The sequence below is a fragment of the Mustela putorius genome, unplaced genomic scaffold, assembly GCF_011764305.1.
Source record: "Mustela putorius furo isolate JIRA1106 unplaced genomic scaffold, ASM1176430v1.1 tig00000450_pilon_pilon_pilon, whole genome shotgun sequence".
Lineage (NCBI taxonomy): Eukaryota > Metazoa > Chordata > Mammalia > Carnivora > Mustelidae > Mustela > Mustela putorius.
In genome coordinates, this window is record NW_025421385.1 from 26,078,880 (window position 1) to 26,106,351 (window position 27,472).

At 41.7% G+C, this 27,472-nt stretch overlaps 1 protein-coding gene across 3 annotated transcripts in view; it reads left to right on the forward strand.

The window, feature by feature from the left end:
* LOC101674902 (prolyl endopeptidase) overlaps nt 1-27,472 on the forward strand; it is a 113,688-nt gene that overhangs the window by 21,034 nt on the left and 65,182 nt on the right. For all 3 annotated transcript variants that reach the window (XM_045080258.1, XM_004753430.3, XM_004753431.3), the window contains 4 exons: nt 2,026-2,159; nt 3,259-3,389; nt 5,838-6,047; nt 11,329-11,450. In XM_045080258.1, the coding sequence (XP_044936193.1) occupies nt 2,026-2,159; nt 3,259-3,389; nt 5,838-6,047; nt 11,329-11,450 (597 nt within the window). The remainder of the gene's footprint in view (nt 1-2,025; nt 2,160-3,258; nt 3,390-5,837; nt 6,048-11,328; nt 11,451-27,472) is intronic.

Sequence of the window (27,472 nt, forward strand, 5' to 3'; positions counted from 1 at the left end):
GGTTTACACCTGTGGTGTTCAAAGGTCAACCATAATTCCACTTCAGTGCCATGACTAAGTCACTGCATGACCTTGACCAGCTGACTTCAGTACCACAGGCCTCCATTTCTACGTCTGGAAAGGAGACATGGCATTTCCTTCCATCGTGAAGTCAGGTAAGGCTCTCACACACACTTTGGGATCTCCGCAAGGCTGCCCCAGAGGGGCTTCACAGCCATGCACTAATGTTTTTCTATAAAAGACCAAACTTTTTCTATAAAGGACCACATATTAAATATTTTTGATGTTAGGAGCCACGTAGGGGTCTCTGTCAGGTTTTCGGGTTTTTTTCTGACTCTTGAAAATTATAGAAACTGTTACTAGCTCACCCAGGCCAGGGCGAAGCTTGCCAGTCCCTAGTGGGTGGCAGGCAGCTGGAAGTATATTTCTTTGCGACTCAGTACATTTTATTTTCTGTCTGAATGAAATAAGAAATGTGACCCATAATAGTTTTATTTTTCTTGAATTGATCCTCTTGCAAAGGTTGCTCATCATTTTAGTCATACTTTCCACTCTTTGTTGTTTGCAAGCACATTTTAAGTATTGATGCATCTTAGAACAGCTTTTCCTCAGCACAAAATCATGGTTCTCCAGAGCAGAGTTGTTGGTTCGTGTGGGAGATTCCATCTGAAGATCATTTTGAGCTAGGCGAGGCCCTTGAGGATCCATCCAAAAGTAGAGTCTGATAAAAATGCATTTTTGTCTGCCATTCAAAATGGATTGTGTTCTTAATTTCTTGAAGTTTTCTTCTGAGGACTTACTTGTTTGCAGACATGGGGTTAAACCTTCAGTTGAATTTAGAGCTGATGCACTTACTCTTATTTCATTTCTTAAACTAGCTTTTATAGTATAAAGAACTAAGTGCTAAGTTACAAATAAGGCATGCTTGGAAACAGTTGATCTGTTGTAAAACCTGCCCCATGTCCTGCCTTTGCTGCCAGGGCCCCCTGGCTTCTTGCACACAATCTCTTGCCCTTCTTGCAACCACTGCTATAGATATTCTCATTTAATGTCACCATCCTCCCATTTTTTTCTTAAAGATTTTATTTATTTATCTGACAGAAAGAGCACAAGCAGATAGAGCAGCAGGAGGGAGAGGGAGAAGCAGGCTCCCTGCTGAGCGGGCAGACCAACTTGGGACTCAATCCCAGTATCCTGTGATCATGACCCAAGCCGAAGGCATATGCTTAACTGACTGAGCCACTTGGGCACCGCACCTCCACCCCATTCTCCAACTTTTAAAAAATATTCTTTAGGGACACCTAAATGGTTCAGTCAGTTAAGTGGCTGCATTCGGCTCAGATCATGATCCCAGGGTCCTGAGACCAGGTCCACTTCGGGCTCCTTGCTCAGCAGGGAGCCTGCTTCTCCCTCTGCCTGCTGCTCCCCCTGCTCGTGCTCTCGCTCACTCTCTCACTTGCACTCTCTCTCTTGCAAATAAATAAATAAAATAATCTTTAAAAAATATTCTTTAGTTTCAACTATTAGTAAGGTTCTCTGAAGTTGACAAATGACTAGGTAGTAGGTCTTAGAAAGATTGGTAAATTTGGTAAAATAGCACCTAGGTATTACTTTCTTTAACTCTGATGGTTTTGGGGACCACAGGCCGCTGACTAAGAAGAGCAGGACCTTGGTGTAATGTGGACATAGCTCACTGCCTGCCTGATGTTAGCACAGTAGAGTGTGTTAGTTAAGAGGGTAGATGCAGGAGCCAACTCTGGGACTTCCGAGCTGTGTGATGTTGGCCAGTTTTTCATCTACTCTGAGACTCCGTTTCCCCATCTGTAACACAGGGCTAATAGAAGAACCTTCTCCGTAAGATTACTGTTGAGTTCTAGATGAGTTAATAGTACATAGTGCCACGTAAGGACTAGTTAGCGTTTATTGAGGGAAGAATACGCTTTCATGGATATGTATCAGTGGATAGCACTCCACATAGAAAATTTTATATCTAACTTGCTTTGTCCATTTAAATTTTCTCCATAGGCTTTTGTCGAGGCCCAGAACAAGATTACTGTGCCGTTCCTTGAGCAATGTCCTATCAGAGGGTTATACAAAGAGAGAATGACTGAACTGTATGACTATCCCAAGTATAGTTGCCACTTCAAGAAAGGAAAACGGTATGTGAGGTTTTATTTAAATTTTCTCGTTACTTTTTAATAGAATGCTTTCTTAAATCTTAAAATACAAATTCTAAATAACTTACCAGTTTATAAAATCAATCTGTTATGAAATTGATTAGCTTCTGTGCTTGAGTATGAGAATACTATTTTTTGGTCTGTTGTCCATATTCTTAAAATCATGATTTAAGAAACTTAGTAGAGGCATTTCCTAGGAAAGCAAATCTAGATTATAGCTAATAATTGTTGTCCTATGGCTAATATTTGGGCTAGCAGGATTTGTAGACAGCAGTGGAGATTTGTTTGCCTCTTAACTTCTCTTTGGCTTCTACTACTAGAAAAGCTTTTATTAAATGGATTTCTTTCATCCCAGAGTGGAAGTGGACCAGGAGGTGGCACTATTCACTTCTTTGTTCCTCTCTCTTTCATACCAATGTAAACATATTCTCTTGTTCTTTTTTTAAGTCTCTGTGGAACCACCAACAAATTTACTTGAGAATTTCTTAGACCCTCCTCTCTCTCTCTCGCATTCACACATACATCAGCAAGGTACAATCTACATGCCTAACCCTTCCTGCTGCTTGTTCTGGTAGTTAAATTGAAATGGCACACAGAAATGTCCATTCACTTATCTATCATCCATAGCTGCTTTTGTACAACTATAGAATTGAATAATAGCAAGAGACTCTATGGCCCACAAAGCCTAAAACATTTGCAGTCTTGCCCAATACAGAACAGGCTTGCTGACACTAGGGAAGGATCCAGTGCGTTTCGTTTTAGAAGATCTGCTTTCTTCTCCATTGAAAAGAAAAAGTTACTACTTTATTTGATTATCCGCTTTAGTTCTAACAAATGAAGCAGTCTTGATTTGTCCGCATTTAGATAATATGCAGGATTACAATAAAGTATTCCAATACTTAATTCAGGTCCCAAACTCTAATTATAGGGAGGTGGTGGGACCTTCCGTCCTAGTCCCCATGTGTCTGGCTTGGCCTGTTTGCAAATGAACATTTGTATGTTTTTCCTTTTCTCTGTGCTTTGATTGTACCCTACAGATGGAAAACTCCATGGCTCAATAAAGACCATCTCTGTTCCCCAGGTATTTCTATTTTTACAATACAGGTTTGCAGAACCAACGAGTATTATATGTACAGGATTCCTTAGAAGGTGAAGCCAGAGTGTTCCTCGACCCCAACATCCTATCTGACGATGGTACGGTGGCGCTCCGAGGTGAGTGCTACCCGGCTAAGCTCATAGCAGTCCTGGGGCCCCCACTCACCGCTAGTCCCCTCTGAAAAACCAGACAGGATGGACCATATTGGAGAACAGGTGCACATGCAATATCAGGAAAGCTAATTTTTGCACAGTGTCTTTAGAATACATGAGTAGCCACATGTTCTGGTGGCATGAAGCAGAACTGGAGAATAACTCACACTGGGCCCAAATTAGCTTCTGGGGCTTCTGAGACATTTAAGAATCGTCACCATTGCTTCTAACATCTCTGAGACCTCTCTGTGTTTAGGAAAAAAGTCTTCTATAAGTAATCTAAGCTCTATGAAGAATGTTCCAGCTGTGAATGTACAATACGAAAGAATATTTACAAGCTCTCTTTCCTTGGTGGAGAGGAAATGATCAAAATTTTAAAATTTAGTTGTTTTAGAATTAAAAGTAGAAAACCACAGTCTTGTAAGAAATTAGACAACTTGATACCCTGTTCCCTGAAGATTGCAAGTTTAAAACTGGAATTAGGTAAGTTTTGCCTGTAGTTGCCATGTGTTTCCTAAATAACCCCACCCTGAGGTAACCTCCTCCACAGGCCCTAAAGATTACCCTAGGCTTGTGCCATTAGCACTAGTTCTAAGGATGGAAGTTGGCGAGTCACTGGTTCTATAGTTTAATAATTGTATACTCTGAGAATCATCTGTTGTTAGGATCCTAGATTTTGGTGAAGTTCGCTCAGCATTTCCCCCATAGCATCTTAGCATCTTCTCTTTTGTAGAGAAAGCACAGGCCAAGTCTCAGCCCTGTGGAGTTGAGTGATTAGAACATTCTAGTCCTATAATCAATTAGGTGGGAATGAAAGGACCCTGTTTTCATATCACTCTGTGAAGACCCTTTTATAAAGCCTCTAGTCATTTGGTGGTTCTTCCCCTCTTTCTCCTAAGTAGGCTGTGTATGTAAAAAATGACACTTTATATAGTCAGTGTTGAAAGTAATCAGTATTGAAAATAAGATGCCAGGCAGCTAACTAAGAATATTCTTCCATGAGTTGAGCTTGTGGTTCTAAATGAATGTATGGTTCTGTGTAGTAATAAGTCCAGTGTAGGATATTGTTTAATTTTAAAAACAAATCTTTGTTAAAATTAAAGTTCTTATAACTCTCCAGAAGAACTTCATTATAAGAGGGTCTCTAAAAGTTCATTTCCATAACTCTAGCGGAATGCCTGCCACGGATGGGTCCTGATAGCTGAAAGGGAAAATTAGACATGGGACCTGGCCTCAGTTATGTAGTGTTCTGAAAATGATACAGGGAAGTTACAGTGTGGGTGAATATACAGGTTCTTTTGATAGAATATGATTTTTTTACAAATCAACATTTTTATTTAAATTTTTCCTGAAAATTTTCTAATTACATATAAATAATTTATGTAGAGTGAGAAGTATTAGCTCCACATTGCCTTCTAGACTCTTCTCTGTATTTATATACAGATGAGCTTGAATACTTCATAGCAATTATAAAGGATTAATAAGTAGGTCTTGTGAAATTTTAAACTTATTTGCCACTAACAGAAATTCCATGTAAAACAGTAGGAAGCCTCTGAAAATAGTTGGGTTTCTGAGTATAATTTTCAACCCCTGGTACAGTTTTAACAAATATTAAAAGAGGAAATCTGCAGTGTCCGTGTCTGGTACCAAATGCTCTCTATATATGCTTTATAAAAGCAGATATAAACATAGAAAATTTCTCAACACACATTCCGTAGTGATTAGAACATTCTCTCATGGTCTTAAAGAAGTAGACACTCGTAACAGTTCATAGATGGTGTTGCTTTTCTTTCTTTTTCGTGGTTGCTTTGGTACAGGCTCCGTGTGAGCCTTCACTGCAACCCTCAGGCTTTTTTACCTGGGCTTGTGCTGGTCAGGTGGTGTGGACGATGTTAATCCTTGAGTGCCAGCGATGCTCAGAAAATGAGGGTATAAAGAGTGATTTCAAATACTTTGGAATCCATTCCAAAAATTACTTAATGGCTTCCATTTAGTTCTGTTACATGGTATGTGTCATAATCCAGTCATTACTGTAAAAGCAGTTTCCTTATTCTTTTCCCCTCCTCTTTAGGGTATAAATAATAAAATATGCTGAAAGTCTCAGATGAGCTCTGCTTTTAACTGAACTGCTCACTGAATTATAGCAATATAAACGATGGAAGCATCTTAGCAATCCAATCCAATATGTCGTTTTATAGCCGAAGAACCTAAGACCCAGAGCACTTGTCCAAGCTCTTGAAGCGAATTCCTGTGTGACCCAGTCTCAGTCCCCAGAGGTCCTCAGGACAGGCTTCTTGCTGCCTCCATCACACATCTGGCAGAGAACATGTCAGGCAGCATGGAGGGCAGCAGGCAAAGCTAGGGATTGTGTCCCCATGGGCACTGTGTGAGAATTTGTCTTGTGTCCCACAGGCTATGCCTTCAGTGAAGATGGGGAATATTTTGCCTACGGTCTGAGCGCCAGCGGCTCAGACTGGGTGACAATCAAGTTCATGAAAGTTGATGGTGCCAAAGAGCTTCCAGATGTCCTCGAGAGAGTCAAGTTCAGCTGTATGGCATGGACCCATGATGGGAAGGGGATGTTCTACAACTCCTATCCCCAACAGGATGGAAAAAGTGATGGTAAGTGAAGGTGGCAGGTGAAACACCTTTCTCATGAAATACAAGTGTAACTTTACATAACTTGAAAGGCTAAACCCTACATAGAAGTAGTTTGGTATAGAACCAGATTTCTTCAAAGGGTGTTGTATCAGCATTGTTGTATGACAGATCACCCCAAAACTAGTGTCTTAGAATAATAATTTTTTATTTTTATTTTTATTTTTATTTTTTGCTTGGGAGTCTTGGGTTGGTCAGGTAGTTCTAGATTAGCTGAGTTCTGTCATGTGTCTGTGTTCAGCTGTGGGTCCATTGGCCTTTGGCTTGGCTCTGATCCTTGTGGTTTCTCCTCCTCCGGCAGGCCAGCTTGCTTGGTTTTCCTGGCAACTCACTTATGCCTATAAGCCTCTTTGATACCTGCACTTGCTGCTGGCCCTAAATCATGGTGCTGTTCTGTTGGCCAAAGCAAGGCACGGAGCCAGCCCTTGTTCAAGGGGTGGAGAAACAGATACAAGGAACCAGGAAGAACTAGGCCATTATTGCAATCAGTCCTTTTCAAATATGTTTTATCTGCCAAGGGGTCATGGAGAAGATTTTTTTTCCCTTGAAACTGCTTTATTTAATGATGTTCGGTGATTATAAATAATTTATAAACTATAAATTTATATATAATATAATATATAAATATAATATAAAATAGAAATATTTAACATAAATTTATAAATTGTAAATAATAATAATATATAAATATATTTTTGTACTGTAGTGATCACATCTCTTCCTCCGATTAGAAGTTACAAGGCATTTGGTTGATTTATCTTGACACTTTCTCCTTGTGAACTTCCAGGACACACCTTTGTTCTTCTTCTCTGCTACACAAAGGTCCTGCTGTGTTCAAGGAGTCTCTTTCTTTCCCCCTTCACTCCTCACCTTTCCAGAGAGAAAGGCCCACCTACCTTGTACCTCGCTGTTGCAAGCTGTCAACAGTCACCTTCTTCATGCTACCCCATCTCTCCACAGGGACCTGTTGTCTTGGTTGGTCTTTACTCATGGGTTTTACAATCCCTTTGTGGGAGGTTTGGAGCTGAGGTACAGAGGTACAGAGGCTCAGTGGCTCAGTTACTTGTTGGAGGCCTGGAGCTGGCAAGAAGCACAGCTGAGCCAGTACTTTCTGCTACATATGCTGTCCCCTTATCATGACCTACTGTATCTTGTCTTTAGATATGCTAGCTTGCTTTTCTGACTTCCCCCAGTTGAATTGGGAATAAGACTATAATTCTTTTCATCTCTTTCGGCTATCTTCAGCTTTTGCTACCTTTTAGTTAGGCTAAATCAATACTTTTTTCTAAATTCTACAAGAGGGGCTGATTTAAGAGTAGGCTTTTTATTTGAGGATGTTGGCTAAAGAAAGACCTCTGTGCTCTCTATACTAAATTAGCTGCCTGTGTTAAGAGTGGTGCTGAGTTAGAAATGACTACTTTGAGTTCTAGGAGACCAAAGATGTATTCCCCTGGCCATTTCTTGTTAGAGAGCAATGTTATTAATTTGTGAAAAACATGAAAATTATTATTTAGGCTCAGCTTTCAGTGGCAAAAACAGTAAAGCTTAGTTACAGTGATTGATTTCAGAAAGGTACTATCTGCTCCCCGCAGTAATTTGCTGCCCTCTTGTCCAGAGGACCTCAGCAGCCCCTCAGGTTGTGGGGTGGAGGGACTTACCAATGAGGCTAAGCCTTTCCAACCATGTGCTTCCTGGAAAACCCATGGAAAATCACCAAGTGCTGTAGAAGCTTTCTTTTATATTATGGTGTTCTCTTAACTTCTTTTTCATTGTCCTGAAAGCTTAGTACCTTTTTGTAATGAAAAAAATAGTTCAATCTCAAAACATCTTCCAAAATCAACAAATAAGTATGAATTACTTCCAGAGTGATACCCAACCAGTACTTTAAAAAAAAAAAAAAAAAAAAAAGGAGAGTGAGACTTCGTCTTTGAGAGCCTTTTTAGGTTCACAGCAAAATGGAGCAGAACGCACAGATTTCCCGTACAGCCCCTTCCCCACACATGCAGAGCCTCCACTATTACTAGCCTCCTTCCCCTGAGTAGATACAGTCGATGACCCTCCATTGACACGTCATAATCCCCCCAAGTCCAGAGCTTACACTCAAGCTCACTCTTAGTATTGGGTAGTCCACAAATTAGACAAATGTAAAATGGTATGTTTCCTCCGTTATAGTATCATACAGAGTTTGACCCCTGCCCCCAAGCCCTCTTCCACCTGTCCGTCTCTTCCTTGTTCACTAGCCTCTGACAACCACGGATCTCTCTACTGTCTCCATAGCTGTGCCTTTTCCCAAATGTCTGTAGTTGGAAACATACACTGTATAGCCTTTTTAGACTGGCTGCTTTGACTTGGTGATATGCATTTAAGTTTCCTCCATGTCTTTTCATGGTTTGATAATCCATTTCTTCCTAGTGCCGGATAGGATTCCATCATCTGCATACAGCCCAGTTTATTTATCCTCTCACCTATTTTTTAATCCATTCAACTACTAAAGAGTATCCCAGTAGTGTGGAAGATGTGGCAGTTATCAGTAAAGCCACTATAAACATCTGTGTTCAGGTTTTTGTGTGGACATAAGTTTTCAAATACTTTGGGTAAATACCAAGGAGTGTGATTGCTGGATTGTATTGTAAGAATGTTTAGTTTTGTAAGAAACTACAAACTGCTTCCAAAGTCACTACGAATTTGCATTTCTGCCAGCAATGAATAGGAGTTCTGTTGCTCCACATCCTCATCAGCATTTGGTGTCGCTGTTGTTCTGGATTTTGTCAATTCTAATAGGTGTGTAGTGGAATATTATTGTTTTAATTTGCATTTCTTTGTGACATGATGTGGACCATCTTTTCATGTGTTGCTTTGCCATCTGCATATCTTTTTTTTTTTTTTTTTTTTTTTTTTTTTAAAGAAAGCACACACATGCACAGAGGGAAGGGGCAGAGGGAGAGAGAGAATCCCCAGCAGGCTCTACACTCAGCCACTCAAAGCCTGATGCAGGGCTGGATCTCACCACCCTGAGATCATGACCTGAGCCAAAATCAAGAGTTAGATGCTTCGCCCACTGAGCTGCCCAGGTGCACCTGCAAATCTGCTTTAGTGAGGTTATTGTTAAAATCTTTGGCCCATTTTTTGATAGGGTTAGAGTTTCAGAAGTTCCTTATAGGGCCGCCTGGGTGGCTCAGTGGGTTAAGCCTCTGCCTTCAGCTCAGGTCATGATCCCGGCGTCCTAGGATGGAGCCCTGCATCGGGCTCTCTGCTCAACAAGGAGCCTGCTTCTCTCTCTCTCTGCCTGCCTCTCTGCCTACCTGTGATCTCTGTCAAATAAATAAATAAAATCTTTAAAAAAAAAAAAAAAAGTTCCTGGTAAATTTGGGGTGAAAGTCCTGTATCAAATACGTCTTCTGCAGATATTTTCTCCCAGTCTGTGAACTGTTTTATTCTCTTGACAGTGTCTTTCACAGAGCAGAATTTTTTTATTTTAATGAAGTCCAGCTTCACTTGGTTCTTTCATGCGTTGTACCTTTGACATTTTATCTAAAAAGTCATTGCCAGGTCTAAGGTCATCCAGATTTTCTCATATGTTACCTTTTGGGAATTTTATAGTTTCACATTTACGTTTAGGTCTGTGATCCATTTTGAGTTAGTTTTTTTGAAAGGTACAAAGTCTGTGTCTAGGTTCATTTTTTTGCATGTTGGTGTCCAGTTGTCCCACCACCATTTGTTGAAAAGGCCGACTTTGCTCCTCTGGGGTGGGCTTTGCTCCTTTGTTCAAAGACCAGTTGACTGTATTTACGCGGGTCTGTTTCGGGGCTCTCTGCTCTGCTTTATTGATTCATCTGTCTGTTCTTTTGCCAGTATCATACTGTTTTGATTACTTACAATAAATCTTGAAGTCAGGTAGTATCAGTCCTCCAGCTTTGTTCTTTCTCTTCAATATTGTCTTGGCCATTCTGGGTTTTTTCTCTTTCCATATAAACTTTAGGATAAGCTCACGGATAGCCACAAAATAGCTTGCTGGGATTTTTATTGGAATTAAATTGCATCTGTAGATCAAGTGGGGAAGAATTGACATGACAACATTGAGTATTCCTGTCCATAACATGGAGCTTTTCCATTTATTTAGTTCTTTTTGATTTCTTTGATCAGTTTTTTTTTTTTTTTTTAAAGATTTTATTTATTTATTTGGCAGACAGAGATCCCAAGTAGGTAGAGAGGCAGACAGAGAGAGAGAGGGAAGCAGGCTCCCTGCTGAGCAGAGATCCCAATGCGGGGCTTGATCCCAGGACCCTGAGATCATGACCTGAGCTGAAGGCCAAGGCTTCACCCACTGAACCACCCAGGTGCCCATGTAGTTTTTCCTCATATAAGTCATGCATAGTTTGTGAGATTTGTACTTGACTATTTAATTTTGGGGGGTACTAATGTAAATGGTATTGTGGTTTTTAAAAATTTTTTTTGCCAAGTGAAATAAGTCGAGCAGAGAAGGTCAATTATCATATTGTTTCACTTATTTGTGGAACATAAGGAATAGCATGGAGGACGTAAGGAGAAGGAAGGGGAAAATGAAGGGGGGGAAATTGAAGGGGGAGACAAACCATGAGAGACTATGGACTCTGGGAAACAAACAGTTTTAAAAGGGAGCGGGTTGGGGATGGGTGAGTCTGGTGATGAGTATTAAGGAGGGCACAGATTGCATGAAGCACCGTGTTATACGCAAACAATGAATCATGGACCACTACACCAGAAACTAAGGATGTACTGTATGGTCACTAACATAACATTATAAATAAAATAAAATTTCTTCATTGAGGTATAATTAACATAGAACATTATATTAGATTTAGGTGTATAACATAATGATTCAATATTTGTATATATTTTGAAATGATCACTGTGTAAGTCTCAATCATATCCCCATACATTGTTATGGTTTTTTTTTTTTTCTTGTGATGAGAATTGTTAGCTTTTTCTCTCTTAGCAACTTTTAAGTATGCAATACAGTATCATTAACTAACTATGGTCACCATGTTATATATCACATCCTTAATGATACTATGTTTTTAATTTCAAATGCCACATATTCATTGCTGGTATATAAGAAAGCAGTTAACTTTTGCATATTAACTTTGTATCCCATGGCCAGGTAAATAACTTTTTAAATGTTTCTAGCATTGTGCAATATGGGTGGGATAGATTTTTTTTCTTAAAATTGCCAACTGCACTTCAGTAACATTTTTAACTCCTTCAGGTACGGAGACATCCACCAACCTCCATCAAAAGCTGTGTTACCATGTGTTGGGAACTGATCAGTCGGAAGATATTTTGTGTGCTGAGTTTCCGGATGAGCCTAAGTGGATGGGCGGAGCTGAGGTATGGAGCTACTGTGAAACTGCCCCACAAACACAATGTCCCATGGATTGTGTATATGGATGTTCTTGTTGTGTGATCTTTAAGGATGTGATGAGTCCTGTGAGCGAATATTCTCTTGTTAAAAGTATTGGTATTCCAATTGACTCTTAATAATGAAGGTGATGATAAACCTTTTAACTGCAACTTCAACATAAAAACCTTAATACAAAGTAATACATGCTTATGGCTAAAAAAAAAAAAAAAGGCAAAAGTGCAGAATCACATAAAGCAAAACATGAACATTTTGAAATTCAGAATCTTATGTCTCAGAAGTGAGGAAAGTATCCTTCCCCAAAATTTACTTTGTATAAATGAGAAATTGGGGAGAGAGGGAGTATATGTGTTCCTTTTTCACACAGCTTTTCTCTTCATGCATATTGTTCACTTGTTTTTACATCAAAATGTGCATTTTGAGATTTTTCCCATCTAATAGATATTCAGGTATTGCTTGGGGGTCTTGGCCATAACCAAACTGTATTGGAAGTCTTCGAAGTTACCGGCCCAGATTTTATTCTGTATCTTGAGAGTCAACTATGAAAAAACTTAGAGGGACTTAGAGTAAAAACTTAACTCTTACTAGTTTATTTCTGGGTAGTAAGAAGTATTTTTTAAAGAAAAGCATTCTGAATGTTTTGATAGAGGTGGGCTGTTGGCCCATTTATAATGGGAATGAGAAATCCACTAGAAGATCTTTATAAAGCTCCCAGAGTCACTTACTTAGAACTTTGGTTAAAAAAAACAAAAAAAGGAACATTTGATATTCAAAGTTGGGCTCATGGGTCTGGTTCACAGGAGATAGAATAGGAACCCATAGTGTTTTAGTTCATGTGCATTGATACACCTTATTCCAGATTGTCCTTATATTTATTTATTTATAAGTTTCCCTAGAATGGGTTGGCGGACTGCTGCCTGCCTTCAGGCCACATCTGGCCTGCTGCCAGCTTTAGTAAATAAGGCTTTATTGGAACCCAGCTGCACCCTTCATTTTGTGTCGTCTGGGGTTGCTCTCGGATGGCAGTAGCGGGGTTGAGTCGCTGCAAAAGGCCCCGTGGCCCACAAAGCTAAAATATTTACTTTCTGACCCTTAGTAGAAAAAACTTGCCAGACTTTAATGCAGTGTGTGAATTTTTAGTTCTGTGACCTGAAACTGTCCTTTTCTCGTGCTTTTTCCTTCTCACTTAAGTGCCTCCCCCCTTGAGCCATCCTTGTGTAGTTACTACTGTCATTTTTCTCACCTATTTGTTTTTTATGCTGTCTCTGACTCTATTTATAGATCGTTTCTACCCTTTCCTTCTTAGTTCAGCTTCTCCTCCTATTTAAGTCTTCTGGTTACTGTGGTTAATAGATGTTGGTTTATAAAATAATATAGATTTTTACTCTCATCTGAGTGAAACAATTAGGGAGATGAATAAGCTACCAGTGTTTTAATGTTAGATCATGTGTTTCTCTTTATCTTTTTGGAGGAAAGGTATTGATGCAGAAAACCTTAAATAATATGTTCAATAATCAATTTTATTCCCCCTGGATTCTTCATAAAATCAAAGGCCAACTTTCCTAGAGAAATTTTTATATTTCAGAGCTAATAATTTCATTACAGCAGGCCTGTTTTAATTAAGGTAGATGTATTTGGTTGATACAGTAACATGGATATTGAAAATAAATGCCAGAATATTTATATAATTTAGTGTATTGGACTAAAAGGAAACAAGCTTTATAGTAGAATATGCATGCAGCTCAAGTTGCTTGAATTTCTCTTAATGTTTGGTTGAAGCAGTGAGGTTTTTTTTTTTTTTTTTTTTTTTTTTTTTAACTTTCCAGCTGTGGTAAAATATACATAACAGAATTACTGGTTTAATCATTTTTAAGTGTAGAGTTAAGTGTCATTAAGTACACTGACATCATCATGCAACCATCACTAACCATACATCTCCAAAACTTTTTAATCTTGCAAAACTGAAACTGTCCCCTAAGTAATAACTCCCCATCTCCCCTGCTTCCCCCATTCCCTGGCAGCCTTCCTTCTCCTTTCTGTCTCCCTGGGTTGGACTATTCTAGGTGCCACGTATAATTGTCCTCATGTAGTATTCGTCCTTTTGTGACTGGCTGTTTGACTTAGCACAAAGTCCCTAGGTTCATCCATGTCATAGCATGTGTCAGAATTTCGTTCCTTTTTATAGTTGAATAATATTCCATTATGGATAGCACCACATTTTCATTCATCTGTCAATGGATATGTGGGGTGTTTCCTTAGCATTGTTTTTTTTTTCTTTTAAAGATTTTATTTATTTATTCGACAGAGATCACAGGTAGACAGAGAGGCAGGCAGAGAGAGAGGAGGATGCAGGCTCCCCACTGAGCAGAGAGCCCGATGCGGGGCTCGATCCCAGGACCCTGGGATCATGACCTGAGCCGAAGGCAGAGGCTTTAACCCTCTGAGCCACCCAGGCGCCCCTTCCTTAGCATTGTTGTGAGCAGCCAGTTTTGAAGTGAGGGGCACCTGGCTGGCTCAGTCGTTAAGCATCTGATTCTTGATTTTGGCTCAGATCATGTTCTCAGGGGCGTTGTGATATCGAGCCCCGTGTCAGGCTTCTGCTGGGCATGGAGTCTGTTTGAGATTCTCTCTCAAACCTACTGCCCTTCCTACCCCCACTCACTCACTCACTCTCAAAAAAAAAATAAAAGATAAAAATATAGTGGAGATATATATGTATTTAACATACCTACATTCAGTTCTACCGGGAAAGTGAAAAGAAAAGCACATTGAAGTAGTTGATGTGATCCTTCTACCATTCATTAAAAAGGTGTTCACTCTATGTAAGTTATCTGATGTAATTTTTACCAAAGCCTCAAAAAGGAGGTGATCATTCCATTCCATTGCATGGAGGAAGTAAAATGCCTGCCCTGGAGATTACCTTGCACGTGCCTGGCTGCAACTGCCTCCTGAGTGTGTTAGAGCCACAGCCTGTGTCTTCCTAACCCGGTGCACTCAGCCTCTCTGGTTAGAAGGAAAGAAGGCTTGTAGAAACAGCAGCGAGGACTGTTGAAAGGATACATCTGTACTGCACAGAAGTAATAAAGTTGTTAAAAAACTTCAGGGACATATGTGGTGAGTCCCAAGGAACTTTATATTGGATCAGAGCCTTAATAGTGAAATATATAGAGCAAGTCTCCAAGAACCAGCAGGCTTAGTAAGTCAAGGCTGGGCATGGTCTTCCTTGAAGCTGTGTTCCACCCGCTTGGGTGGTCTTGTTATAACAGGTGTCACCCCTCCAGGTGCCAGGGTCGGTCGCTTCATAACCACACACTGATGCGTGGTATTTTTCAAGTAGTACTTTGGGGATCATCATTTTGAACCCAGTGTTTTGTTAATACCTTCCACACTTCAACAGTGTCTGAATGGAGAGCTAGTGATGGTGTACTGTGACAGAAACTCCGAGATTGTGTCCTTGTCCTGTTGGTGCAGCCTCGGGCACATCCCTTCTCTCCAGTTCTCTTTCCTTCATATCCCCTGGGGCTTTTTTGGCTGAAAGTCTATGGCTAGAGGATTCAGCACAACATCTCACTGACCCTGACTCAGGCTTCCTAGGTGAGAAGGTAGCTGCCGGATGTGAGAGCAGCTTGGGCTTTGTGGGTGTGGTTGGTGGGGCCTTTCGGGGGGACGGTGGCTGGCCAGTGTGTGGATGTGCGTGGATTTCTCCGGCGACCCTCCGCACCCCTCCCTTTGGCTGCTGCCGTCCAGGTTCACTGAGGACTTCCCTTTGTATCCTAGACACTGTCTCCTTAGGACTCCTTTTCCTTCACAGAGGTCTCCTCTGCCTTCTTGCACAGAGAGGTCTTCCTGCCTGGAGCAGTCCACCACATAGAACCAGGAAGAAGCTTTAGTTTTGCCATCATTGCCCTTGACAGCATCTGCCCCCAGGAAGACTGATACCATGTAGCAGAACCCACAGCTTCTGGACGTTTTTGGGTATTAGAACTGTTACAGAAGATCACATGCTGCTTCCCTCTGCCCAGCTCATATTTGGTGAGCACAAGAGGGACTGGACGGGCAATAGGGACTACTCAACTCCCTGCTTGGGGTTTTTGTTTTGTTTTTTTCCCATGCGAAGACTTTATTCAAGATAGCCTCACAGTAGCACAGCCCAGTTATCCACTATCAAGCGCATGAATGAACTAACTGGTACATCCCTACAGTAGAATACTACGCAGCAGTAGAAAGGAACAGACTGTTGATATATTCAGCAACAGGAATGAATCTCAAAATACTTACGCTCAATGAAAGCTAGAAGAAAGGAGAACGCAGGAGTACAGAATGTTTGGTTATATTTATAGAACATTCTGGAAAATGCAGACTAGTCTATGAAGGCACAGTACAGATCACTGGTTGCTTGCAGACGGGGGTTGGGGAACAGGAGGAGGGGACGCGAAGGGGCAGGAGGAGACTCGGGAGGATGATCAGATGGGGACTCTGGAATTGACGCTTCACAGGTGAGGCCATTCTGAGCAATGACAGTCTCCAGTTCTCTCCCCTCTGTTACTCCTCGTGGGCTGGTTCTGCAGCGGCCCTGCAGGGAGGAGGAGTTGGAGGAGGTGAACAGGATTCTTGCTGCTCCGGAGCTGTTTGTCGGCGTTTGGTTGCTACTGTCCGCTCGCAGTCATGCCCGGTGTCTTGGGCTCCTTGATGTAGGGAGACATCCTTGCGTAGGGAGAGCCCCTCCATTCTGGGAACCTGTTTGCTGTTCTCTGCGGTGGATAGTAAATGCTCTGGCTCACGCTTGTGCTGCCTCCCAAGGCTGCTGCTCCCAGCACGGTCCCCTCTGTAGCGCCCGTCCATCCTTTTTCTGCAGGGACCTTTCAAGATGGCTGGAGGGAGGCTACCTTCCTGGTGTCTCTTGTTCTGAGGGAAGCAACCTCCATGGTTTGCTCCGTCCCAGAAGGGTGTGTGCTGGTCAGCGACACTCTCCTCACCTGCTGGCCGAGAGCCTCCTCCCTCGGGCCCTGCAGCTCCCTCATGGCCCTGGGGTAATGTGAAACCCATCTAGCATTTGGCTTAGAGGGACAGTGGTGTCAATTATTTAATATAGACCAGAAGGTTTTACCTAGAAGGCAGGATTGTGGGAGAATAGAAATTGTCATGTTTTTGAAGATTCTACTGGATTAAAAAAAAATTCCCTTTACTTTAGAGTGATTCTCAGAGCATTTGGGGTGTGTGGGGGGAATAGAAACAGGGAAATCAAGTATTTTGAGGCACTTTTCCCAGCAGAGGGTGCTCTAGAATGAAGATTCTGAAAATGTGTCAAGTACGTTTAGAAAGGATTACGGAGAAAATGCCCAGCGTCTCTGTGACTGTCTAGCTGAGTTCTGTATTGAGAACCGAATTCTGTCATAACTCATTCTTGAAAAGAGGGCTTCTTTTTCACAAAGGTAATCCTAATCTTCATGTTTATCACATATCTCCGTTGTGTGTTCACTTGTGGTCCCTAGACATTCAAGTATGTGTGTATTTGTGCAGAGGTTTGTATATTAGATGTATATGTTAACGTGTGAAATCACTGCCTAGTGCTGGACTCTGTGGACACAGTGAACATTAGTGTGAGGTTCGTGCACGTGAAGACCCTCGAGGCCTGGTGTGCACCCAGCTTTGCCTTCCAGAACATAGGTGGCCTGGGTGTCTCGGTGTCCCTCAGGGAATTCCGCCTCACCTGCCTCTTACTCACTGCACAGCTCGGCTTGAGCAGAGCCCTTGCTCGGCAGCCCTCTTCGTGGTCAGCGCACTTCGCGCATCTCTTCCCCGGGGGCCCAGGAAGCCATAGGCTTGGTGTCCCCTAGGTGTGAGGGCCGTGCGATCCTCGGGAGCACAGATGGGCGCGCTCGGCCCTTTGGAAGCTGTTCTTGTTGTAGTCGGCTCTTCGGTTTATGAACATTTCACAGTACTGCTGACGGGTTTAGGGGCGCATGGCACAATGTCCATCAAGTTCCGTTCGTCTGCCGTTTTAAAGACACTTTGTCCTCCTGACCCGAGCTTTGGGGGCGGAGCCGGCGCGCGCAGCTTGCCTCGCTGGTGAGCCTCCTCTCCTCGTGCAGTGAGAGCCTCGCGCCCCGCCGCGGCTCCCAGACCCCCGTCCCCTGCGCGCGCCGCCGGGGCGGCTGAGCGGCTGTCTTTCTGTCCGTCCCGGGTGGATCCCCAACCGGACTCATCGCTCGTGCCCTCTCTCTCCCCAGAAACCGCGGGGCATGATAACATCCGTCGTGCTGATTAGCGCAGGAACATCCAGCGCTTCGTGGGGACGGGAAGGCCAGAAGCCGCCCCAGACCCGGCTGAGAGTTCAAGCTAGCAGCAGGGACAGCTGGGGGAGAGATGGGTTTCGGGGTAGAGGGTTGGATTTGCAGATCAGTCGCTTCTCACCTCACCCCCTTGGTCAGTGAGGGAGAAAAGAAAACAAACAGTGGATTCTCAAACAACCCAGCTGCTCTGCCCGCAAACAGCAATGGCAGCTCTGTCCGGTCAAGACCTAGTTACTCATCTTAGTTTGAGTGCGGGTTTTTGTTTGTTTGTTTGTTTGTTTGTTTTACCCCCTAAAATTTTCTGTCAGATCTGTTTCTGGCATACTGAGGAACACCTCATACGGGCTTTGGGTTGGTTTCTGTTCTCCCGCATTGCTGTGGGACCACAGTGTGCTGGGAAAGTGCTCTGACTGAATGACTCCCTGTTGGGATGTTTGTGTTAATCCAGGTCACAGGAGCCTGTGACTGCCCCTGTCCTGGGGTACCTCAGCTCTCCTGTAGTTGTACACATCCATCGTGAGTCGCCTAAGCGAGGCACCGTCATTGTAATGATTAGTTTGACCTTTAAAAGTTGTCCTCAGCTAAGTTCTGGAAACATACTTAATATTAAAGAGATAATGTTAGGATTCACTACTATTGTGAAAGGAATCCAAAAGAGACTATAAAATAAAACATAAAGTTTCCTGCTCTGAGAGGCACATGATTAACTCCCAAAGCTATTAAAATCCATTTTATTTCTTTTGTTAATGTTCCAGACCATTTTAAACCTCACTGCTTTTTAGGATATTTTTAAAATATATATATATATATATATATATATATATACAATTCTTTTGTCCTAATATTTAAAAGGAATACTTTCATCAATTTGAAAAAGTGTGTGTAGATTCAAATTATGGGGGGGAAAAAAACAAACAAACTTCACTTCTTGTTAGATTCTAAGTGGAAATTATATATACCAAAGAATTTCATGTCTGTAGAGGTTTGGTTAACACAAGACCACATGGCGGGAGTTCAGTACCTCTTGCATAAAATAGCTTATAATGTGTTTGGGACACCTGAGTAGCTCTGTTGGTTAAGCCTCTGCCTTTGGCTCAGGTCACGATCCCAGGGTCCTGGGATCCAGCCCTCTGTTGGGTTCCCTGCTCAGCAAGGAGCCGCCTTCTCTCTCTCTCTCTGTCAAATAAATGAAATCTTTTTTTAAAAAAGAAAATATGTTTGATACAAGTCCACATATTATACACACACACACAAATATTAGCTATGTGTCTTTGTTGTTTTGAAAAACACCTTTGTTAGGGGTGCCTGGGTGGCTCAGAGGCTTAACAGTCCCTCAGTTAAGCGTCTGCCTTCGGTTGGAGTAATGATCCCAGGGTTCTGGGATCGAGTCCCCACATCGGGCTCCCTGCTCAGCAGGGAGCGTGCTTCTCCCTCTGCCCTTTACCCCACTGTCTCTCACTCTGTCTCTCCAATAAATAAGTAAAATCTTAAAAAAGAAAAAAAATACCTTGTAGACAAATGATTGGGAGTTTACAACATTTAGTGATCTTTGTTCATTTTCTCTTAACATGAGATGCGTAAAGAAAACTTAGTTGATTCCAGTCATGTAGAAGGCCCAGCTGTTCTTATTGTGTAGTATGGAGACTGAGAATAGCCAAATTCAGTGAATTTAAAAGTTTTATGTGCTAGTAATAATAATAACATAGGTTTATTGTGGTTTTTTGGTTTGTGTTTTTTTAAAGATTTTATTTATTTGTTTGACAGAGATCACAAGTAGGCAGAGAGTCAGGCAGAGAGAGGAGGAAGCAGGCTTCCCACTGAGCAGAGATTGTGATGCAGGGCTTGATCCCAGGACCCTGAGACCATGAACCGAGCTGAAGGCAGAGGGTTTAACCCACTGAGCCACCCAGATGCCCCGTTTAAAATAAACTATAAAGATCCCATTTTCCAGAAAAACTGCTAGTATTGTCTTATTGTATTTCACACTCATTTCTGTAAATTCATTTAAAAAAAAGCATGGGGGCATCTGGGTGGCTCAGTGGGTTAAAGCCTCTGCCTTCGTCAGGTCATGATCTCAGGGATGGAGCCCAGAGTTGGGCTTCTCTGCTCAGTGGGGAGCCTGCTTCCCTTCCTGTCTCTCTGCCTGCCTATCTGCCTACTGTGTCTCTGTCAAATAAATAAATAAAAACTTTAAAAAAACCACAAAGAATAGTTGGTAAAGCTGATACATCTTGTAAATATGGAGCAGCTATGATCCAGACCCAGGTCTGAATGGGTCACTGTCACACCTGGGTGAGGCATTAACTGAAGACATTTGATAAAAACATTACTTGGGACTAGATTCCCCTCAGGTATATTCCAGTTGCTGTTTATCTTTTAAAAATTCTGTGGTGTTATGACTCCTGGATTTGTAGAGGTTATATCCTGAATGTGCTGATTCATGTGAATTTTGTGTTTGTTGAAGCAGCATATGTGAGCCTAACAGAATACAGAACGAAATACATACTCCATTTTACAGCATGAATGATGTCTGTCAAGGGTTTCCTTATATTATTACCTCAGTGTAGCCTAGTGCCACAATACACACAAGTAAAACTTCTTGGTAATTAATGTGGCTTCTTTAATGAAAGTATGAAGTCTGATAATCCCACACCTTATGCCATTTGATAAGTGTCAATGAATGTGACAGCCATTACTGGGTCCCCTCTTCAAAACAGAAGCCAACACTTACAGCAGTTTTCTCCAGTAGCACAAAACACGCCAAGCCGAGAAAGCAAAAGATTAGAGGGGAGCACTTCTTTCCACACTCGTCCAGCCTCCCTTTGGGGGAATTTTCCTCAGTCAGGCCTTGAAAACTGAATAGGTCAGGCTGAGAATTCCCAGCCGACTCATAGTCCTGAGCCACATTCTTTTACGTAAGCACCTTATCAGCAGTCGGGTTGAAATCTCGTTCTGCACATGCTGACTCTGGTTTCATTTCTAGCTGATGCCCTGGGAGAAGTGCATTGTTTGTTGGGCCTGCCCAGGAGGCTGAGTAGTTGTGGGCTTTGCTAGGTTACACACTGCCTGTGTACGAGATGTTGTGATTGCCTTGCATGCTGTTACAGGTCAGGTTCCTTGGCACGCGGACCAGAAGTTGAATGGGCGTGCTTTCAAAGCCTGTGCTGGGGGGCGAGGGCAGAGAGGAAGGAGGTGAGCTGTAATGCAGTCATTAGGACGACCTCGGCCAGTCCTTCAGGGAGCTCTCGAGCTGCATTCACCTTCAGCATTTTCCTGACTGGGGCTTTATATCCTTGAGTTCATCAGTCATTACATGGGGGAAGAACCCAGAAGGATCTGTGACCTTGGGAGAGGCGGTCCTCTCCAACCTGAGGACAGCCTGAGGACCCCAGCACTGGCTGCTCCCGGCGCGTAGCCGACCGCAGTCTCCCCTGCACGTGCTGCTGTCCATTGGCAGTCCGTGCCCTTGGGAGTGAACATATGCAGCTCCAGTATATGTCAGCACAGTTCTGGGGACCAGATAGCTGTACCACCGTAGCAGTTGTAAGGAGGCAGAATTCAAGCAACTGTTTTGAAAGAAATTCTACTTCCCTTTTAAAATCACGTAAGGACCCTCCCCTGGAGCCTTCTCAGCGCTCACCCTTCCTCCACCTCTGCTCCCTGTTAGCTGCCCTTCTCTGCACCCCCTTCATACTTCGCACTTCTTGCCGTTACTACTCTGTGTGCATGTGTGAGTCCCTCTCTTACTTGCATCTGAGCATGAGCTCCTCCAGACCCTGTCCTGGGTGGCTCAGTGGGTTAAAGCCATTGCCTTCAGCTCAGGTCATGATCCCAGGGTCCTAGAATCTGCTCAGCAGGGAGCCTGCTTCCTCCTCTCTCTCTGCCTGCCTCTCTGCCTGCTTGTGATCTCTGTCTGCCCAATAAATAAATAAATAAAATCTTTAGGGGGGAAAAAAAAAAGACCCTGTCCTATTGATCTGTGTGTTTCAGAACCTGGTTCAGCAGTGGCCAACTCCTGGTAAACGCTGGTGGAATAAATGGCCTTAGCTCAGATTCCCTGAATAGTGGCCAACTGTGTTTGATGGCATAAGTTAAATCATGTCCTGTTAAAACCAGCCACTATGGTAACCATAGTTGTCTCCAGCTCCCCCTCCCCACCCCAGAAGCGAGGGAGCCGTGACTGGGATGACTTTTCATTTGTTTTTCTCCACTGAGGTTTGCCTGGTTATGGATAATGAAAAGCTGAATAGTAAAGAATGGTTATTTATGAGTAAATAAAGAATGATAGCTTTAAGGGGCGCCTGGGTGGCTCAGTCATTAAGCGTCTGCCTTTGGCTCAGGTCTTGATCACAGGGTCCTGGGGTGGAGCCCCACATTGGGCTCCCTGCTCGGCGGGGAGCCTGCTTCTCCCTCTCCCTCTGCTTCCACCCTAATGTTCTCTCTCTTGTGTTCTCTCAAATTAATAAATAAAATCTTTTAAAAAAAAGTGATAGCTTTCATCCCTGTTGGTGGTATTTGGAGTAGAGTTACTAGATTTAATATCCACAAATGTAAATATTTGGTTTATAGTAATTCCTAGAAATTTTTTGTTAATTAATACTTAATTACATAAAATGTGATTTTCATGAAATAAGATCATTTGACTTAAGGAAAATTTGTTTAAACAATATAGACTTAAAGTAGAAGAAAGCTGTGAAAAGCAAAGATTTAAGAATTACGTCTTTTATAATTGGTCAGATTAGTATTACTCCCATGTTGCAACAAGTCTGTGCTCTTGAATCAGATTAATTGCTTCCAGAGAACACAGTTATTCTAGTTGATATCATATTATTTAAAGAAAAAACAATAATATTTTGTGAACAGGAATTTATAGTGTTTTGTGAAGGCCTAATGGGGCCCTTGGCTCAGTTTTTTATGTTTTCTTTTTATCTGGATTTCAGAAGAGTCACTTATTTTTTTTAAAGATTTCATTTATTTATTTATTTGTCAGAAGGAGAGCACAAATAGGGGGAACAGCAGGCAGAGGGAGAAGCAGGCTCCCCACTGAATAGGGAGCCCGATTTGGGGCTTTATCCCAGGACCCTGGGATCATGACCTGCATCAGAGGCAGATGCTTAACCGACTGAGCCACCCAGGCGTCCTAGAAAAGTCCCTTTTTTTTTTTTCTGTTGAGATGCAAGTGTCCTCTTCGTTAATAGTATTTTTCTTTCCTCCTCCCAGTGATTTCCAAAATTCATTTTTAAAATTGCCTTTAAATAGTCTGAATGTGAAGCTAAGGCTAATAAATATACATTATTACGATTTTAGTGGAAGAAGGTGTATTTCTAACCTATGTATTTGGGGATAGCAGTGACACTTAAAAATGATTTCAAAATCTGAGATTTTGAGCATCTGAAAATTGAGAATTGTTTCCAGTTTAGCAAATTTGCCTGGTGACTATGGACTGTGACTGGGTTGTGATGAAGAGAGCTATAGTGAAAAAGACGGACTGAATTGGCATCCCAACAGTAATGTACCTTGGGGCTTTCTACCTTCGATTAAAAATAAACGGCTACAATACTTAATCCAGCCAGAAATGCTGAGAAAAACTCATTAGATGTGCTCGCAACACCTGTCATCAAAGGTTTGGTGTGTTCTTGCAGTGAGTTTTACTGCCCTGTCTTTCCATCAGCTGGGTCACTGCAACTGAATCAACCATCATTTATGATCGATATATCATAACTTTAATCACTAAGCCATAAAAATTCCATCTTTATTTAAAGGATAAGAAAACAAAACTATGAAGTATTAATGAGGCTACTTTTCATTACATTTGATAAAGTTATGATCATAAGATTGCTTGACAATATTCACAAAGGATCAATTAAATATAAGGTGAAACTAAAATTCTGGACATGAGTTTATTAACTTTGTATATGAAAACCTTAAGGAAAACATAAAAGCTTAGAAATAGGGTATACATAACCACCAAAGCAGTCAAAGAAGGGACAGTGTTCATAAAGAAATTTTTATTAATGCAATACCAACAGGAAAGAAGGGGAGAGCAAAGTGAATAGAATACTTGAAGTTAAAAACGTGGAAGCCAGTATATCGGCAATAACAATTAATGGAAATGGAATATAGATACTTAGGTCAGATTTTTTTAAAACTCAGTCAAGTCTAACGTTATTTGCACGAGACCCACTTAAAATGATGATGGGTAAGTTGGAAATATAGTGAGAATGAGAATGGAGAAAAGGATTAATGGAAATCAGAAATTTATATGAGGTTTTTCCAAAACTGATGATCTCTGGAAAGACTGTGAGGAGCTTGGCAAAAGATGGAAGAGAACGCACTGGAGGCATTCAATGTTATGTGTGGTTTGTGGCAAAGACCCATACAGCGAAATGCGATTCGTGTAGTGATGGGAAACTGCTTCTGAACACAGAAAAATGTCACTAGGAAAGAGCAGCCAAATTAAACGGGATTTTCTAGAATTTTTGGTAAAACTATAACTTACTTGGAATCCCACTGCTGTTTCTCAAGTACAGATTATCTCTGTTCTTTAGAACAGTTTTTTCTGAGAAGGAGATGTTCACCTTACAACATCCTGTGCACTGCCGAGTGTTTAAAAATGCTGGGCATTTTAGACAGGTGTAGGCATTATGATTGATTTATAAATGCAGAAGAATCTGATTGGCTAGCAGCAGGTGGTCTACCAAAATGAACCTGTCGACAGAGAGTGAATGGGTATTTTCATTTGGAGAGCTGGAAATCTGCAAATCCTGCAAATCTAAGCACTTGCTGCTGGTAGGCAGTAAAATCTGAAGTAGTCCATGCTCAGACACTCTCTTCTAGGTGACCTTTAGCTCGGGGCCATCACATTGCCCTGGTGGAAGGAATCAGTGCATGTGGGCTTGATGAGAGCAGTGCAGCAAGTTAGAGTGAATGTTGGACACTTTCACCTCTACATAGAAGAAGCATGACCCAAAGGCTGCAGGTAGTTCATAGACGTTTCGGTGGAACAGAAACAGTAAAAATACCTTACTGGGTAATGAAATGGAAGGAAATATGTCATTGTTACATTTTTTATGAATCATGGGTATTGTCTTTGAAATTAGTTCCATATTAATTATGTCCTTAATTCTTATATCTGTGTATTTCAAGCATGCACAATAATATACTCTTAAAGATATAATTATCTAATAAAAATTAAAAATTAGTTAAAAGAATGAAAACATAATGACAGGAATTTGCCTCTGGCCTTGGCAGTGTAATTGGTCCTAGAGCAGCCCTCCTGCTATCAACAGCAAGAAAACCACTCGAGATCAAGCAGTCCTTTGCAGATGTAGTCAGCAGGCATTGCTGGACCATCATCTGTAAGAGCAGCAAGTCCTGTGACGGCCCCATCTTTCCGCCTTTCTGGAGATATTTTCTGGAATCTGGCACAAGGACGGAGGAACCCACAGAATATTGCGGTCTCCCTGCCTTAGTATCTAATGAATTCAGGAAGACTGAAGCCACTGGAATTTGCAGGCAGGGAACTACCACGAAGAGTCCCAGAATTCTGCCTTGGTCTCCTTTTGTGTCCTTGCTGACCTTTAAGTAGTACATGCATAGCACGAGACTTCGTGATTCAGGCTAACTACTACCAGGGAGCTGTAAGCCAACAACTACCAGAGGGTTAACAAGTCAGAAGCTGCCACTTTCTGACCAAAATGGAAAGACCTTGTGAACACCAGGGTCTTCACCAGCAACCCCAGAAAGGCCCACCTTTGCAGTGGGGCTGTAGATGTTCCCCACCAAAGCTTGAAAACAAGCTGATCAATGGATCAGCTGATCCATTGGATCAAGCTGATCTACTAACAAATTAAGTGCCTCAAAACTTTTTAAAGGAAGACAAAACAAACAAGTCAGAAAATCTAGACAACATTCAAAATGTGTAGAATCCTATTTTTAAAAGTTGCAAGATGTATAAAGCAGCAGAAAAATGTGACTTATAGCCACGAAAAATAGTAGCCAGTGAAACAGACTCAGAAATGACAGGTAGTAGAACTAGCAGACAGGGACTTTTTTAAAGCTATTATAAAATAATTTTTAAAGGATTTGAGAAAATGTTAATATAATGAACAAAGAAATAATATAAAAATGAGCCAAACATTTTTCTAGATGTGAAAATAAGCCATCCAAAATGAAAAAGTCTCTGCGTGGGTTTAATAGCAATTTAGATACTACAAAAATATCAGTGCATTTGGAAACAGGACAATTGAAAATAAACCAAAAAGAGACAGAACAAAACCAAAAATGAACACAGCCTCATCTGTGGAACAATGCTAAGTGATCTAACATTGCGTATTTGCAGTCCTACAGTAGGGGTGAGGGGGAATGTGAAAATACATAGGAGGGGGAAAAGGTCAAAAGTGTTATGTATTTGAGAAAATAGACAAAGCCATGGTTCCAAAATGCTCGGCAAATCTCAAGCAGGGTCCTACCGCAAAGCCCATTAATTAATTTGTATAAAACCTAAGATGATGATAAAAAAATCTTAAAAGCAGCAAGCACATAGTGAGGAAACATGGTGAGAAAACGGTTGGAAATGACTTCTCACCTGAAACAATGCAAGATAGGAGACAATGGAAAGAAAGCATTTTCCTTTTCGACTGCCATATTTAAAAGTACAGTTCTTCCCCTCCCCAGGCCCCACATCCTGCCCCTCCCTTACCTACACCTGTTCGTGTTCTCCATGGCATTCATCATTTTATAATATGCTACATAATTCCATATGTGTCTCCTCCATTAGAACATTTTTTTCCTGATCTGTTCACTAATGTATCTTTAAATGTCTTGCACATAATGGCTGCTTAGCAAATATTTATGGAATGAACATATAAAAGAGTAACACTTGTTGGTAAGTGTGTGAGGCTTCTGAAGACAAACAGAACCAACAGGTTATGTGTATGTATATATAGAGAGATTTATTTTTGAAGAGTTGGCTAGGGGCGCTGGGGTGGCTCAGTGGGTTAAAGCCTCTGCCTTCGGCTCAGGTCGTGATCCCAGGGTCCTTGGATTGAGCCCTGCATCAGGCTCTCTGCTCGGCGGGGAGCCTGCTTCCTCCTCTCTCTCTCTGCCTGCCTCTCTGCCTACTTGTGATCTCTGTCTGTCAAATAAATAAATAAAACCTTTAAAAATAAATAAATAAATAGAGCTGGCTAACATAATCGTGAAGGCTTTACAAGTCCAAAGTCTTAAAGGTCTTAAAGGTACATCAGCAGGCTGGAAATCCAGAGTTTCAGTTTTGAGTCTAAGGGTGGTCTGCTGGCAGAACTCCTCCTTGCCTGGGATGGTCACTGTTTTTCTGTTAACGCTCTGGGCTGGTTGTATGAGGCGTACTCACATTATGGAGGGTAATCACCTTTAAGAATCCACCAATTTAAATGTCAGTGTCATCCAAAAAACATCTTCACAGAAACATCTAGAATAATGTTTGACCAAATATCTGGGTACTGCGGTCTAGCCAAGTTGCTAGGTAAAGTTAGCCATTGTAGTAGGATGTGGAAAAACAGGAACTGTCATTCACTGTGACACGTCAGATGTAACTTGGTATGACTATTTCGGAAAATAATTTGGCACCACCTCACAAGGTTGAATATGTGCATATCCTGCCACTGAAAAATTTCATTTCTCTTTATAGACCTGGAAATACAGATAAGGCCGCAGAT